Here is an 18,029-nt window from a genome sequence, read left to right as displayed (position 1 = left end):
ACCAGAACATTGCAAGAAAATTTATTTTATTATTTATTTATTTAATTTTATTTGCTTTTAGAGGTAAAATTAAACAAATAAAACTTTTTTTTAAAAACGGTCAAAAAAAGTAAATACTAATAAGATGAATATTAATATATAATAATATATAAAAAATAATATAGAATAATCATCATCTATAATATTTTTTTATGTGCAGCATGCATTAAGTTTTTTTATTGACCTCCATGCAGCACATTGGCATATAAACAGTACATACTCTCCATAGATGTAATACCCCCCATACTCTTTATATTGTAGGTGTAATACTATATACGTACGTATACTCTCAATAGGTGTAATACAATCATACTCTCCATCCCGTAGGTGTAATACTACAATATATATACTCTCCATAGGTATAAGACTACCCATACTCTTTGTCATTGTTTACAAGCTTGCAGTTGCATTTGACTTTCATCACATCCAAACCTCAAAGAAAGCTGATGGGTCTGCTCATTTTTCGAGTAGCCACAAGCATATCGGTGTTAAGCTCAGAAAGATCTAGATGCCACTGCTTGGTTCACATGAAGACAGGACTCACCCAGACATCTAGATGTGGAACAGAGATTGAGTTAAACATCTTCCTGGTCTCTGCTCGGGCAGAGGCACATGGGGAGGCCAGGATAACAGTCAATCCCTGGAGGAAGACAGGAAATGACTGCTTGCCATTCTTACTAGTGGGGTGCTGGGCCATCGCCATGGTACCCTGCTATCTGGGGACATTTGCCTTCCACATTTAGTGGTGTGAAGTGTAAACATCATCGCACTTGCTACATCCGCGTTGTCTTTACAGAAGCATGGGACATATATGACGAAAAAAAAATGGCAACTGAGTCCGGGGAGGGGAATCCAGAAAGGAACAAAACATCAGAAAAAATTGTGTTGGGCAGCATTTTTCTTTCAGAAGTTTTAAGAAATTATACAGTGCCAATCTTATCTCTGTTGTTTCCAAATAATATCCATTTATATAATGTTTTTTGAGACTGTTGACATTTGTCTTTCTTGAACGCACCGTAGTTGTGCACTGTTATTGCCAAAATTGCGAGTTTATGAACATTACCATTCCATTTTCATCCATTAGTGATGAGTAGCTATACATTTTATACTTTATGTACAGATTGTTCACAACTGAACAATGGCAATTAAAAACTCAAGGGGAGAGTTCTGGAGCGGAATCCAAACTAAGAATTGCAACAGTTACTCTTATTGTAAATATAATTTCTCCATTTTTGGCCATAATTTCTCATTTCACTGGTAGTACCGGAACATAAAAACTAGCAAAATGACAATGCCGACACATTTGAAAAGAACAGTTCAATTAAAGATCCTACTGATCTTTGTGCAATTCATACAACAGAATCTCAGAACAAAACATAATGGCCGTACTCTGGTGGTCCCGGATTGTAAACCCCCAGGAAATGGGGAGATTTACTGCATTTTTCTCACTATCTACTTGAAAAAGTCGTGATAAGCCTGCTTCTCACAACACATTTTAATGCATTTAAATGTCTTCAAGCTAATTTTAATCTTGACGCTTTGAGACAAGAATAGTTACATAACCACCATACAGTGCATGAGACATTGCCGTGAGTCAAAATGACAAAAAATGTGAATACATACAGTAACACATGCTGAATACAACATAGTAATATCATGCTTGAACATACAATAGGAAAGAACCTTTCTGTACTGCAGTGAACTTTGACGTCAATTAGCAGAGTTGGATACTCCACAAGCACAACAACAATAGTTCCATTGTTTCCTATATGTTAATTTATTTCTTACCATGTGCTATTACAGATAGATTTGAGAACTTTTTTTTTTGGGGGGGGGGGGTATAACAACAAAAATAACAAATAATAAATAATTTTTTTGAAAAGAATTTATAATAAATAAATAATAAATAATAAATAATAAATAATAAATAATAAATAATAAATAATAAATAATAAATAATAAATAATAAATAATAAATAATAAATAATAAATAATAAATAATAAATAATAAATAATAAATAATAAAATACTCAATATATTACAACAAGCTGTGTAAAATTGTACTTTCACTTTCATTTTTGTGGCCAAAAATGGTGGCCTAGTGGTTAGCGATTGTACCCCGCCTCTCCCCCACAGTCAACTGTCACACACCCCCGCTAGTGAGGACAAGCGGCATAGAAAACGAATGAATATAACATGGGCTATGTACACGCTCTATATCTTTTCTCTTCCATGGAGTCGCTGGAGAACGTTACGCAAGACATGCTACAGCATGTTTGACAGGAGATGGACGACTGACTTGATGTGTGTCGTATAACAGGCGGTGTGCATACTGAACATTTGGAAAGATTTGCGCACACCCTGTTTAATGTTATAAATGACATTCCTATTGTTAAATTCTGATTTTCACCCAAATGTACCACGGAACATGTGAACATGGAGAAAACATTGACAAGTGTTATCCTTTGATCATTTTGCAGCAAAAAGAAAGACATTACCGACTGTAGAAGTCATGAGTTTGAATTTCCAAGCACAAATAAGCCGGAAGGCATTGAAATGCTCATATTGCATCAAAGCAAGATGACAGAGCCTGTTTCAAGTACCACTGGCAATTCACATCTGTATTAATGATCAAAAAATGTTTATACATGCATGCACGCACACACACACACACACACACACACAAAGAAAAAGCTGTCACCACAGCACACAACGCGACTGTCTCTAAAATGAATGTTATACGTTTCAAAAGATAAAAGGGGAAAAACAATAATAGCCTTAAATCAGCAAACTTCCAATGAGCCAAGCAAGTGGCTTACCTGTCATGATTTCATCACATAGCCATCACAGCATGCCCACTGATAACCTATTGACATTTTTCACCATAGTTTCATACTTTCACCAAATATTATTTCAACATGATCTGTTTTAACCTATACAGCCAATACCCGCATCATGTTTTTCGCCAAAATTAAACCGTTTTCCCAAAGAAAATGTCAGGTTTAAACCCCAACACTTGTAAAAAAACACTGCCTGTACAAAAGAAGACGCAGAGAGATGAGTTTCTTTTTACTTGCAAGGAGAGTGATCAGGAACCGTTCAGTAACAATTCGCCACCTCACTCTGAAGCAGCTCCTGCCCTCTTGCCTTTTTATTGAAGGAAGGCCCTGGTTACAATCAGGTTTCACCGGCTAAGGGAAGGGGGGTCTAACTATTCCAGTTGAAACCGGTCCTTTTTGCACAACATGTTATCGATAGTGTGTGGGTATCTCATCCTTGGCATGTGATTCTCTGGTGACACACACACACACACACACATACCCTTTGAGGTCATCTACTTCTGACCCGTGCCTGTGTCCCCTGAGGGTGTTAAAACTATCTATATGTTCCGTTTTCCCTTAATCATGATGTACACCACGAGTGCAGGCGTCACAGCATTAATCTTACATTGTTATGTGAGTGATATGAAGCACATGTACAGCGTTAATCTTACTTTGTTATGTGAGTGATACAAAATGTTTGTGGGTCATAAGAAAAATAGGTCATAAGAATATAGTAAAAATAGAATAACTTTATGTACAATTCTTCCAACAGAAAACACATCTCATTCACCATAAATTAGTAATAATTTATAAATAGAGTAATCCTTTACCACTTTATGCTTCAAATTTTGCGGCATAACACATTGTAGCATTCAACACCAGTCACTAGGTGTCAGTAATCTTACTGTAATATTCAGTGAGACACACAAGCACCAAACTTCAGTGCCATAATCCCGAGCACGGGCTGCTGTTGTGACCCTAACTCACACCAAGCTAAAACTCAACGCTGAACCCTCGATGTTACTTCCTGTTCCCTAGCACCGCAACACATTTACAACACACGAATATGAGTCTTAATTATGTCTTAAATGGCTTATGTTCTCATATTATGTCTACTATATTGGGTAGTGAGAGGGTAAAGGTGAACATAGGGGTGTTATGTCATGCCGAGAGGGCTCTAATAATGTAAAAACTGAATTAAACAGGATTTCTATGCTCTAATTCAGAAAATATTCCATTTATAAATAAGGAATACTAATACCTAACAACAAGGCTAAAGGTTTCACCATGATTCTGATTCTATGTGTTAATAAATCATCGACTTTGGATGTGTTTAATAACTGCCCGAGGCATATTTAGGGCTTAAACCTGGACTGTATCGTGAGTGAACAATGGAAATCGAAGAGCGAAAGAGAGAAGGGGAGGGTTCTGGAGCTGAATCAAATCAAATATTCCGTCACTTTTGTTGCAAATGTTGATCTCAAATCAGAGGGCGGCAGTCAACATCAACCTAGCAGGAGCCATGCGTCAAAACCTGATTTTATTTAATCTAATGATGCTTTTCATGATTCCCTGGTCTTCCCGGATCATAACATCACAAAAAGTGGGGATCTACTCTAACGACAGACACATAAGCAGGCAAGTTTATCTAAAATAGTTTATCTAAAGATCCAAATGATGTTTGTATAGTCATGTAGTTCATACAGCAAGAGATACAGTCGGGGTGACTCATCCAAGGTGTAAAACGGATCTCACAACAAAACATAAACATGATGCAAAAGAACAGACGGACATCCCTTGACTAGGATGTACTGTATTTAACGTGACTAATAGAGAATTTAGACTCCAGAGTCTCAACTCCTGGAAAATGCAGTGAACTGTTAACACTCACCGGACGTCATTTTGCTGCTGAGGTTTTTTCTGCCCAACCAAGTTTACGGTTCTGGCTTGGATAGGCTTCTCTTCTCTGAAATACACACAGTAAAAACATGTCAGTTTAGGTTTAGACTTTGAACACCTTGTTGTCTGACAAAAGTATGCTGAAAAGTTCATTTGAAATATAGACTTTTTTTGTATGTTTTTATCCAACTCTGGTCTGATCTGATATTACCTTGAACAATAAGAACATCCCAATTTTGGCAGTGTCTTCTTTTTAGCCATTTTTTCCATCCATCCATTTTCCATGTCAATTGTTCTCAGTATTGCCGCAAGGGTATGCTGGAGCCTATCCCAGCTATCTTTTGGCGAGAGGCGGGGTACACCCTGGGCTGGTTGCCAGCCAATAACATGGCACGTATAAACAAACAACCATTCACACTCACATTCATACCTATGGACAATTTGGAGTCGCCGCTTAACCTATTTTTGGAATGTGGGAGGAAACCAGAGGAAACAGGGAGAACATGCAAACTCCACACAGAGATGTTTCACACAGGCACAAGTCATATTTATGTCTTAAAGGTCTTATTTTCATTCATTATGTCTATTATATTCGGCAGTAGGAGTGTGAAGGTGACTATAGGGGTGCTATTTCCTGTGTAGAGGTCTTTAATAATGTTAAATCCCTGATCCCATTGTTCAATAACCATCAGATAGCATCTGCCAGAGAAGGCTTTTCAAAACAAAAAAATGCCTTCAACGGTCATATCACCACAAAATTGTTTGGAATTTGCGTGAAAGCACCAAAAATGGGACAATGAAAAGTGGAAGAAATTTTTATTCTCTGAGAAAACAATCCGGATGGCTTCCAACGCTACCGGTGTGCTGGTGTTTTCCATCCGGCACAGTGAGGCGGCGCCATCATGATCTGGGGGGTTCAATGGAACAATGGAGCTTCGGGTTGTGCAGGGGCGTCAAGCGGCAGCTGGCAACATGGAGATGTTTGCCTGGAGCATCCCTCGTGACTGAAGGTCCACGTCTGTGTGGTAATGACTGTCTTTTTCAACAGGACGATGCTGCAGTTCCCAATGCCCATCTGACAGAAGACTTCCTCAGGTTAAAAACGTCACTCTTTTCCAAAGAGAGCTCTCCTTACCAAAGCGACTAGGTCTCTCAACTAGCCTGAGAAACCCTCGCAAGAGCTGGACAAAGTAACAGAGGAAAGGGAAGCCTTGGCTTCCTTGTTTAGGCTGCTGCCCCCGCAATGCAACCTTGCATAAGTATCATCACACAGGAAGGCCTGAGTTGAGATTGGAACCCAAAAACAGTTGTGCTGCGCGTTATGCAATGTTCACACTTGTCATATTTGGTTCCAATACAGACAGTTTGAAGACTTTTTTTGGCCAATTAAATGCAAACTCTGGTGCGATTGGGTTGACTTGAGCTAAACGTCATGGACCAAAGTTCAAATGACAGTAAAAAGCATATAATAGTAAAGCACGGCACATGCGTCAGAAGCAGCATTTCTCTGTGGCTTGTGTCTCTCTCTCTCTCTGTGTGGGTGAGTGCTGCACGCAACGGCGCTTTTAAAAATAAATTTTAGACTTTTTTTGTGACATCCCAGCAGGTAGAAATAGTGCAACACAAAATAACTAACATTTTTAACCCAGCAGACAGCAAATTTGTTGAGTGATACTTCACAAACACTGTCCAATCAGTTGCATTTCTTTGGTGAGCGCCAGTGTTTCCAATACAGTACATTCATTTATTTGAGGAGCCTCACCACAATTAAATTTGGCAGTCGTTTTTTTTTGCCCTCACTCACTCACGTACACATTATGATGGGACTGTCTGTGCAGCTTGCCGTTACAACTCCATACACACATGTAACACCCTGCTCCATCCAGTGTTCAATCATCCCCACTGAAACTTGACCGCCTATCCCAGCTGTCTGTGGGCGTGAGGCGGGTTACACCCTGGACTTTTTGGGGGAAGCCATGGTACGACTGGCTACCTCCTCATATGTTAATGGTAATGGTTTTATTTCATCAGATTACAATTGAATGCATCCCATAATCAGTTCCCAGTTCCACATGTCCAAAAGGAGTAGGAAGAAGCAAAGCTTATTAAATCCTACCCCTCCATCCGGTACTTTTACAATCAGTAACTGTTACATTTGTTCACCTCCTGTTTTCCTAATATTTTTCGGAAATTGGTTATTTTTTAGACTTATGCATTATTTTAGCTGTTTGAAGATGAACTATATCAGCAAGTTGAAGTATTTGTGATTTTAGAAATAAGGAGTTAGTATGTTCTCTGTAGGCGGCATTATGAATTATCCTTACTGGCCTTTTTTGCAGTACATTTAGTGAGTGAAGATTGCTTTTACAGTTATTAGCCCATATTTCTACACAATAAGTAAGATATGGTAGAACCAGATAGCAATAAAGAGTGTGGAGTGATTTTTGATTGAGAACAAATTTTGCTTTGTTCAATATTGAAATATTTCTGGCCACCTTATGTTGTATATTTGTAATATGAGGTTTCCAGCTCCAGAAATGTATTATATGTATATACACTTTTTTGCTGCACTTCATTCTTCATTATACTGCACTTAATTCTACTATTTTCAAACGCTTGTAACCCACCATTTTCACTGTTTCAATTAATGAATTTTCATTTCATGTTCAATGATGTAAGTTCATATCGTATCATGAGATTAATGTATCTCTACAGCCATAGCACATATCTTTTTTTTTACTTTGCTCTGGTGCAGAGTACCAAACTACAAACATGAGCACAGCCTGAAAGTATATTTAGTATTAAACATATTTAGTAGTAATAGTTTAGTTTTTTCCAAACTTTTGTGAATTTGTCAACCATTCAGACAAAATCAGAATAACGCAAATGGCATCAGCGTACAACACCGACACAAGGAAAGTGTCAGCATCACAAGACTGAATCCTCAACTTGTGAACGATGACTAAAAATGATGCATAGCCACTTAGAGCCGGAGGTATATATTGGACATTTCCTACTTTAGATGCAATGAATCGATGCTTCCATTCCAGTACTGGGCTATCAGTCTATGCGGTGCTTAAAATAGAACAGAAACGTACATCTTGAGGAGCGTGTAGCTTAGGTGGGTCATCCTAGCTATCTATCTGCTCGATTTCCAGTGCAGCTTTGTGCAGTTACTATGAGAAGAGGCTTTAACTTGATGCGCTGTGTGCTACTAGTAAAAAAGGGGGTTGGATTCAGGTGCACTGATGCATATATACGGTGATGATATAGCGAGGATGAGGAGGTGGACGAACGCAGTGGATACTAGTCGCTCCTGATTGAAAATGACATTAAACAGGCACTCGGTTTTCGGCCTACTGGTTCTATAACAGCCTGTGTGATGTCTGTTTGCAAGAGCTCTGCCCTACATATCGTGCATGAGCATGGGAAAAGCTCAACCGCACCCCAGAGCTGGGAAGAGCAGCTGTTGAGATGGATGCTGCACAGATAAAAGCCAACAGGGAGGGTTTTACTTTTACTATGTTCCATGCCAGGCTTCAGTGAGCTTTCTGCTATTTCATTGCCCTCCTCCCACTGCATCTGTCAATGAAATAGTTGGAGTTAAAAGCAAATACAGTCCACCAGACTGAAGCATAAGCATGACTCATAGTGGTGATGCTAATGAGACAAGTGCAGATGAGAAATGAGTTTGTATTTGTCAGAGAAAGGAGTAAGTGGGATGTGATGCTGCTGGTGATGGGCCATCGTCACACACTAGCATCATCATCGTCAGGTTACCCATAAAGTCATCAGTATCAAGGCCTGTTTTATTTGTTTGCTCATTTTTCTCACTGACACCTATCCGGACTCCTGGACCTTGTGTGTGTGTGTGTGTGTGTGTGTGAGTGTGACAGTGTGTGAGTTGGAGGATATACACACAAACACATGCATGGTCAGACAACAGAGTCCTGATTCTGAAGTACTAGATACACAAAAAAGAAAGCAAGAGTACTTGTCTTCCTCAAACACACACACACACACACACACACACACACACGCAAAGAGGCAATATATCTTTGGCTTACTTTAGCATGGCCTCCTCTTTCGCCTCTTCCTCCCGTTGCCGAGCCAGCACAGCCATGATGATCTTCCTCTCCTCATCCGTCAAGTGGCTCAAGTCCGGCTCCGGGATGGCCTGGGCGACGGGTGGACCCCGAGGGCCTACCGAGGCGAACATCTCGCCTCTCCTCTTTCTTCCTCCTCCTTCCCCTCGATTGGGATCACGGATAGCAAAGCCCACGGATCACGACATGGCCCACGGATGATGTGGTTGGCGCGACCGATGTGGAGTTCCCATGGCGGCGGTGGGGGGCACCCGGGACGGAGGTGTCGGTACTAGCGGATGTAAGAACGGCGCTTGTTGTGGCGGATTTGCCGTTACCAGCTTCGCTTCTTCCCTATTGCTGCACCGGTGTCTTCTCCCCCCCACCCCCTCCCGCCCGCCTGCCTCTCCCCTCCGCCACCTCCGTTTCACGGGGAGCCCATTTCTCCAGCGGTCGGTGTGGACGACGGCACACGGGGACGATCCGGGTTCAGGCCGAGCAGAGGAGAGGGGGGGTCTTGGATGGCGGTCTGTGTCGCTGCCAGGCAAGGCGGATACTTGGTGCTGATGCTGAGCCGTCAATGGGACCGCAGCCCCTCAAGCGCGTTCACTTCTCTTGCAGCAGGAACGCGCCGCCCTAATTTAAGAATGGGGGCTCCAGCGAGTGGGAAAAAATGCGCGCTCACGGTAGCCTGCCGCACGCATCAAAATAAAGGGTTTCCTCAGGGGCGAGATATCAGGTTTTCCCGCCCCCATCTGAATGCATCAGGTTCGGTTCCTCTACGAGAAGGCTAATATTAAATGATAATATTACTTATTTTACTTTGGGTCAATACGATCATGGATTTCTTTCAGTTCAAGACAAATAAAAATTAATTATGTGGCTTATTAGCTTTCATGTGGTCTTCTCAATCATCTCATCCTGGTTCGGTTCCTGTCTCTTTAAGGCTTGAAGGTTCCCCACAAGAGACCACCTTTCTATGATTGGTCAGCTTTGGGAAGACTACAGCAGGGGCGGATTTAGAATTGCAGAAGATGAGGGGTTTAATTGTCTTTTTTTCATTCTATAAGGCCACAACTTTTAGATGATCACCATATTAAAATAGCTTAAAGGCAGCATAGAGCTGAAATATTAACTAAAAATTGTGTTTTTTTAAGTCGCATTATTTTGAAAAACTAAGAGTTTTTTTCAAGTTGGGGAAAAGTTATAATATTATAGGAATATTACAAAAAGAAAATGTATAAAGATTATTTATGTACAACTTCTAGTATATATTTGGTTCTCAGTGAAAAAAGTTTGGACACCCCTGAATTATTTGGTGGAATAAATTGAACTGCATGCTAAACCACGAGCATGAGCATACAGATGAGTTCAGGAGCTTCAAATACTTCTCCTAAACCCTTACATTTTATTCTATTTTATGTGTCAATTTACATGAAAAAAATATTAATTAATAACATTAGTAACATTTTATGGCCAGTTTGATGGAGGTTACCCCAACAAACACCCGATGTACTTTTTACAAGGAAAAAGTATGATTTGCATCATCATACGTCATGATATTACGTCACATAAAAATGTAACGACTGATGGTAACAGACGTGTTCTTAACATGCAGTTTACGGCTCTTCCAATAGATGGCAGCATGCACCACTTGTGGTTTCCAATGTCTTCCAAAGAAGAATACGCTTTACCCAATTGTGATGAGTTGTCTAAGACCCGGCTCTCAAACGGCTCTTAATTCAGAGTCATTTGCAGCCTCATATACATATTTTATTTTTTATTTGGCTTTTAAAAAAGGAAAAAGTCACCCTATCTGCTCTGTGAGAAGAGCTGAGCGTGAGAGCTGATTGGTCAAAAGGAACAATATTGAGAGACGACCATCCCCGGATGAGAATCGGCTCCTCTGATCTATTACATTGACTCTTAGAGCAGGTTCTTTTACGCATTACACATCACTACTATCCTATTGGCTGTGTCTGTGCGAGGTTTATCGTAGTAGATTACGAGGAAAGGCGGTGCAGTGTCATAACAACAACAAACCTAAAGGTAAGTGTAATTTGCCATATTATATTCAAATGTTTTAAACAATCTTGTCACCTTTATATATATTAACATACAATATTTATATTTCCTGACAATCATGTCAATCCGTCGGTATCTGTGACATTTCGAAGACTTGAACGAATATATAAATAGGATAAACAAAGGTGTTAATAAAGCGACCTGCTGACTAGCTGCCACAGCTGGATTCGGGATCCAGTCAACACAGTTGAACACAAGAACAGCAACTGAGTGAACTGGTTGTAGTGTAGTGTAGATCTTCTGCTATTGTCAGTTTGTATTGAATATTTTAAGTTGAAAAGACCTTTATCAGTTGCTCCAGAGAGGCCAATCTTTATCTACTGTGATCCCTTACAGACTGCTTGCAACTGACTCAAAATGACCCCCGAAGCTGTACACCCAGGGGGAACACCAAGTGCTATAAATTACTATTACTATTAATTACAGCCACATATAGGCCCCATAGTATAATGTTTCCTTTTCCCATCTTGTATGCAGGTAACGGACATGCTTCCTGTGGTGGTGGTCCACGGAGGGGCGGGCAGTGTTCCAAGTGAGCGATCAGACAAGTCCACCTCTGGGGTTTGCTCAGCTGCTCAAGCTGGGTATGTGATCCTGCAGAAGGGGGGCAGCAGCATGGATGCTGTGGTGGAGGCCGTGACCCAGATGGAGAATAACCCCGTCTTCAATGCAGGTTGAGTTACAACATGATGCAGTACCATGCACCATCTCCACAGCCATTTTATAGCCATTATTAGCAAATAATGCCATTTTAAATGAGCCATATTAAAGTTATTCAAAAATATGCAAAGCAAATTCTTGTTCTGTTGAGAGAAGATTCAAATTAATACATGTAAAAAAATATATCTATTTGGTACCTGCAGAGTTAGTTATCACTTACAGTGGGACCGTTTACAGTTGAATGCCCCATATCGTCAAATAATTTGGAATTTGACCAGAAAGGCTTGGCCAAACTACACCTTCAAGACAATATAAAATGACGGGTGTGTTTCTAGTCCAAGTTATGTAACACTGGCTAGATTTGTACATTTATCTGTAATTGTTTTTAGGCTGTGGGTCAGTGCTGACCACCAGTGGGGATGTGGAGATGGACGCTATTGTGATGGATGGAAGAACACTGGCTTCTGGTGCTGTTTCTGCTGTACGCAATATAGCCAATCCTGTGCAGCTAGCAAGACTGGTTATGGACAAGGTAAATATGAGCACAATTGGTAGTATCAGATCACATTAAAAGGGAACTTTTTTTGGAATTTTGCCCATCATTCCCAATCTTTATGTGAAACATAAATACATATTTCTTTCCCTTTTCTGTGCTTTATAACTTGAGAAATAAAAAGTTAATACGAGCTAGCTAAAATGCGCACTTAGACGCTTAAGCCCAAACAAAAAAATGGCAACAGAGTTCAATTTCCATAACTGACCTGTACATTAACTGAGCTACGACTATATTGTTATTGTACCCACTTTTGAAAAGTTAACACTATGTTATAAATCATGCCTCGCACGTGTATTGTTGAAGGTTGTAGCAATAAGCTTAATAGTTGGTCAAGTTTTGAGATTCCACAAGCTACCAACAGAACAACAGGACTGACTGAAGGACACCAGCTCTCAACCTAGACCGACAACTGTTTTGTATGTGTTTTAGTGTGTTTCACTATAGCCTGATCTGCCGACAATGAGTGCTCCTCCGCACCAGTGGTGCCTACGTTACCACTTTTTGAGCTCATCCACGGTAAGTCAGGGGTCTCCAGTCAGTAGATCATGAGCTGCCAATAGCTCCTAAACACTTTTCAATTAGCTTTCAATTATACTTTATTCATTTATTATCAACTCCTATACTCACTAAATCAGAAAGTGGGGTTTGCAGAACTTGGGAAGCACTTTGGACGTGTGAACAATCACAGCGGTGTGGGTGTGCCCGGAGGCGGACTGTGGGTGGAATAAATTAAAACAGAACGTTTTGACAGGAAGCACAAATCCAAGGAAATATAGCTGGAATAGGTTCAGATTCTGGAAGATCTAGAAAGTTTTCTGTGCACATTATTGTGTGTAGCTGCTCTATATGTGTTTGAATGCGGCTTCTAAATGGATTATATTTGTATTTTAGTTGATTTAGCAATTTTTATGCTTGAAAATGGTTAATTTTAGGCCAAAAATACACACTGTAAAAATACATGTAATCGAGGAAGCAGCAAAATTTGAAGCACAAAGTGGCAAGGGACAACTGTATCGCCTTCATGGCCACAGGAGACTTGGAGCCCTTGGCGGTTCAGGACTAAATGTTTCATCAAATTTTTTTTCTCTCATGTAGATACTCGAAAAAAGTAAACAAAGTTAAGAATGAAAGTCATCAAAACTCTTACTGATACGAATGCTTATATCTGTTCTAGACGAGCCACAGCTGTCTGACTGCACATGGTGCAAATCAGTTTGCCCGGGCTATGGGTGTCCCAGAGGTTCCCCAAGAGTCCCTCATCACTGAATACTCCCGAATGCGTTGGAGACAAAACCTGGAACCTGATGCCAACCCTGTGGAGTGCCAAATGTGAGTTACGTATGTCATGCAATCCCAGTGCTTCAGATCCCAGTGGAAATTCTTGTGGAAGATCAGTCAGAATTTCCCTTGTTTTCCTTTATTTTGTAACACAAATGTTGACCATACATTTTTATTACATTGATTTTCATTGTATTCAAGACACTTGTGTCTGGAATCTTGGTTAACATTTTGAGGTCTGACTCGAACTAAACGAACCCTACCCAAACCACATCAGTTTTCCCCATAAAATAATGTAAATCTAATTCATAACCCCCACATGGACTGGTCTAAAAAACAGCTATTGCTAACTGGAGCATTCGCTCCTCCTCCTCTCCATTAGCAGATTTTTTCTTTTTCAGCACCGTACCCCTTATGAAGTTTAGCTGTACTCACTTGTGGTGTCAGGTATTCAGAACACAAAGGCTGGGTTTGGAATTGGAAATGGTTTCCAAGCTTTCTACCGACAAAACACTAGTTTCATTTTTTTTATTGTACCTTGAGAGATATGTTAAAAGGTTGATTGAAATGTGAGGTTGTGCTTATGTCCGATAGTGTGTGTGTGTATAAAGTAGTCGGATGTCATCTTCTGTTGTGCAGGGGAAAGATGGGCACCGTTGGAGCTGTGGCCGTTGACACGAAAGGCAATGTAGCATGTGCAACCTCTACTGGCGGGCTTCTCAATCAAATGGAAGGACGCGTGGGTGACACGCCTTTCATCGGTCAGTTCTCCAATCTGGTGTTTATGGAATTTCGGGAAGATATTAATGTTTCTTTGTGTCAATGCAAAATTAACCAATAATGAGGTATTTTGTTAATGAAAACAATACTTTTATCCAGATTTTCATCCAGTTAATGCGTCATGAGGGTGCCGGTGAACGGAACCAAAAAGGTTAATAGGTGACACTGAGCTCTGTGCTTTCAGTTAATATGTAATCTAACAACTGCTGCATTTAGCGTGGAGAAAGTTAAACTGAATTGTGTTCACTGAGTAACACGCACATTGAGATATAATGTGATAGGATGCTACATTTTTTCTTCATGTTTTGACTAACAGCACTTTATTAATTACCGTATTTTCTGGACTATAAGTCGCTCCAGAGTATAAGTCGCATAATTAGGTAGAAAAAAACATACATAAGTCACACTGGAGTAAAAGTCATATTTTTTGCAGGTAATTTATTTTACAAACTATTTGACCAAAACAGACATTACATCCTCTTGGAAGGCAAGTTCTAACAATAAAAGAATAGAGAACAGGCTGAATAGATGTAAGATATGCTAACACAATGCTTATTCAGCTACACGAAAAAAAAACATAAACAGAAAAGGCGTCCAGCTTTTGTGTAACATAAAGTCGCTCTGGAGTATAAGTCCCAGGAACAACCAACCTATGAAAAAAAGTGTGACTTATAGTCCGGAAAATACGTAATAAATAACTTTTGAAAAAACGTGATCGAGCGAAGGAGCAATATTCGAGCCGCAGTATTGCAAGGGGGTGTCTTTTATCTTTTATTCCTCATTTTTGCTGTTCTTTTTTTATATTTCCATGTTCTTAAATAATCTTTGAAAATGTCCTTCTTGTTATATTTTGACTTTATTTCCATAATATTATAACTTTTTTCTCAACCAAATTTTTCAGAAATTATTTTAACTTTAGTTTGTTTCTCATAATATTACAAATGACAAAAAAACAACTATATTTCAACTATGCCTCAATATTAGGAGGTAATTCTCATAAAATTGCAACTTTTTTCTCGTACGTATAGGACTTTAAACTCTTAATATTTTTACTTTATTTTTGTAAAATTACAGCATTTTTTGCAACATTTTTCCAATTCTGCTGTTTTTTTCTTTTAATTTTCCAACTATTTCCACTTACTGCTTATACATTTTCTTCTTTTAATTATTACTTTATTTCCATAATATGTTGTCTTTGTCTGTCTTTGGGCGACTGGACTGGTGGCCAGCCAATCACAGGGCACATATAGACAAACAACCATTCACACTCACATTCATACCTATGGACAATTTGGAATTGCTAATTAACCTAGCATGTTTTTGGAATGTGGGAGGAAACCGGAGTACCCGGAGAAAACCCACGCTTGCACAGGGAGAACATGCAAACTCCACAAACTGCAGTCACCAGATTCAGCATTGAAGGCGTGTGGCTTATGCAATGTTTTATGTGTCTTAGGATGTGGAGGCTATGCTGACAATCAGGTTGGAGCAGTATCAACCACAGGCCACGGAGAAGCCATTATGAAAGTTACACTTGCCAGGCTCATTCTGTTTCATATAGAGCAAGGTATATACACAGTACACACACAAAACATCTCACGAGATAAAGATTCAATATTAATTGTCCACAAGAATGTTAATGTAATGTTCATTGAACGCCTACAGTGGTACGAACGTTTGGGCACCCCTGATCGTTTTCAAGATTTTCCTTTATAAATCACTAATCAGCCATTCCAGTTAAATATATCACATGTCAGACGAACGCTGTGATAGATGAGAAGGGTGTGCAATAATAATTTGAACAAAAGCTGCCTAAATTTGAGCACCCCAACAGAAAAATGACATTTATTTAGTAGATCCTCCATTTGAATGGAGGAGAATGGGTATTTTTCGACCAGCAACAACTTGCAGAGGGTGTTTTTTCAGTTCTGGTCAGCGACTACTCCGCAGTGCAGAAAGAAGTGATTGTGGAACACGTCAGTGAGTCTATTGTCCGTGAACAACGAATCTCTGTTTGATGAACTGGTCAGGATTTTCACTGATAACCAGATACCTTGGAACCATTTGATGTCAATCCTCCTGGATTCATGTGCCGTTGTTATGAGGGGCTCCAAGAGTGGACTGGGAGTGCGTCTCCGTACAGATGAGGTTCCTCACCTGCTCAACATTGATGCCCAGTTTTGAAAACCATTTGGCTTTTGGGTTGAACACCTTTTCATTGACCTACGTACATACTGACTTCAAATGGTCAGTAGACCTACTAATCAGTAGGCCTAATCTCTAAAATCCATGAGCTCTGGGGGACTTCGCCCGCTGGGCCCCCACCAGGGCAAACCCAGGCTAATTTTTCAGATTTTTCCATCATGGCCGACTCATATAGCTGGAACTGGCATTCCAGTTATACGGTTGGCTTCATGTATCCCTCTTGGTTGTACTTTTTGTATGACTCAAACAGGGAACTCAAACAATGTACTAATCTCAACCGGTTTCAGAACCAGTAAATCATGTATACAGGGTATATAATAAAAGTAGGACTGTACAATGATACTACTGTATTTATTCTGAATAATGTATGTTGTTTTTATTGCAAAGCAATAAAAATTCAGACATTTCTTCTTGTCTGTGTTAAAATATTTGCAGTACTGTATATACGTACGTAGACCACTGAAATAGTTAAAGATTACCATGTACTTTTTTGTTGTTTACATTTTTTGTTGTGGTTTACATATTGCCTTAAATAACATTGTTAACATTTCATTAATCAACATGCCAAGTTAACGTCTTGTTCTCTAAACATTCTGTCCTCAGGGCAGTCAGTGGAGGCAGCCAGTGACTTGGCCCTGGCCTACATGAAGTCCAGAGTGCAGGGACTGGGAGGGGTGGTGACATTGGATCCTCAGGGTCGCTGGACCGCTCGCTGCTCCAGTCTTCAAATGGCATGGGCTGCAGTCCAGAAGGACACGCTACATTATGGCTTAAAAGCTGGGGAGCACTTCACCCAAAGTATTGATGAACTCCGATGATATAGGTTTGATTAGTACTCACAAAAACCTCTCAAAATGATAGAACTTAATAAATGTAACCATTTTAGATATTTCAATGTGCTCTTTTGCATTGGTTCACTTTCCTGAATCTCTTTTAGCAACAATGCGTGATTGCAATTTGCTGTCACTAGAGGGTGCTGTTGCTGCATACAATATAGCACTGAAAAGTAGGATGATGTGTGGCGTCCTCCCACAGTCGAAAAACATGAGATTCTAAATTGTGTATGTGTATGTCTGATTTTAAATACGAAGGTGGGCCAAAAGTAAGGTTACATTCACGTCATGTACGAAACATAATGTCTAAATATAATGTATGTAATTGTAAATGTATGTAAATATATGCCTAATACATGATAACTGTCTGTTAACTGTCTATTTTGGCCCGCTCTGTATGTGTCGTGTGCGTGGCTGGGGACCAGTCCAGACTGTGTCGTACCCCGCCTCTCGCCCGAAGCAGCTGGGATAGCCTCCAGCTCACTCGTGACTAACGACAAGTGGTATAAACGGTGAATGACAAAAGGAACGGTGTAACGGTGTGTGTGAGCTTTAACTTTTAGCACCTATTAGCGTTTGAGCTCTAAACAGTGTGGCAAACAACGGGGCTTACTTTCTATGGGTGTAATGACTAAACGTGCACGTGTGGAAACGACGATTTTACAGAAAATTAGTTCCGCCTCATTAACTTATATACACCTAGGTAGGAACCAAGAACGAAAATAGGTAGGAACTTAAAACTGACAGCATACACTGACAGAGTTACAAACGGTGTCAAAGTGCTCAT

The 18,029-nt window shown here is 40.0% G+C and overlaps 2 protein-coding genes across 29 annotated transcripts in view; one reads left to right on the top strand and one right to left on the bottom strand.

The window, feature by feature from the left end:
• rims1a (regulating synaptic membrane exocytosis 1a) overlaps nucleotides 1-9,669 on the bottom strand; it is a 64,025-nt gene extending 54,356 nt beyond the window's left edge. For 7 of the 28 annotated variants that reach the window (XM_058049441.2, XM_058049449.2, XM_078793850.1 and 4 more), the window contains exons 1-2: nucleotides 8,828-9,666; nucleotides 4,753-4,827 (exon numbers count right to left, since the gene is read on the bottom strand). In XM_058049441.2, coding sequence (XP_057905424.2) covers nucleotides 4,753-4,827; nucleotides 8,828-8,979 — 227 coding nt within the window. In that variant the 5' untranslated portion in view covers nucleotides 8,980-9,666. Of the gene's footprint in view, nucleotides 1-4,752; nucleotides 4,828-8,827 lie in introns of all 28 variants that reach the window. The other 21 variants (XM_078793846.1, XM_078793842.1, XM_078793847.1 and 18 more) reach the window with 6 other exon arrangements.
• A 1,159-nt stretch (nucleotides 9,670-10,828) lies between these two features.
• asrgl1 (asparaginase and isoaspartyl peptidase 1) lies at nucleotides 10,829-17,727 on the top strand. The gene is made up of 7 exons (XM_058063258.2): nucleotides 10,829-10,894; nucleotides 11,408-11,603; nucleotides 11,980-12,122; nucleotides 13,321-13,475; nucleotides 14,064-14,185; nucleotides 15,661-15,771; nucleotides 17,013-17,727. Exons 2-7 carry the CDS (start codon nucleotides 11,417-11,419, stop codon nucleotides 17,225-17,227), a joined length of 933 nt encoding a protein of 310 aa, XP_057919241.2. The 5' UTR covers nucleotides 10,829-10,894; nucleotides 11,408-11,416; the 3' UTR covers nucleotides 17,228-17,727.
• Nucleotides 17,728-18,029: the final 302 nt, after the last annotated feature.

The sequence above is a fragment of the Doryrhamphus excisus genome, linkage group LG10 (assembly GCF_037039965.1).
Source record: "Doryrhamphus excisus strain RoL-2023G ecotype Guam linkage group LG10, RoL_Dexc_Guam_v1.1, whole genome shotgun sequence".
NCBI classification, from domain to species: Eukaryota; Metazoa; Chordata; class Actinopteri; order Syngnathiformes; family Syngnathidae; genus Doryrhamphus; species Doryrhamphus excisus.
This window is presented reverse-complemented; position numbering and strand designations above follow the sequence as displayed.

What these genes read in the sequence shown, in the direction of transcription:
- asrgl1 (XM_058063258.2), top strand. Translation starts at nt 11,417, where the DNA reads ATGCTTCCTGTGGTGGTGGTCCACGGAGGGGCGGGCAGTGTTCCAAGT. An exon ending in TAACCCCGTCTTCAATGCAG is followed by an intron (nt 11,604 to 11,979) that starts GTTGAGTTACAA and finishes AATTGTTTTTAG; the next exon opens with GCTGTGGGTCAGTGCTGACC. An exon ending in AACCCTGTGGAGTGCCAAAT is followed by an intron (nt 13,476 to 14,063) that starts GTGAGTTACGTA and finishes TCTGTTGTGCAG; the next exon opens with GGGAAAGATGGGCACCGTTG.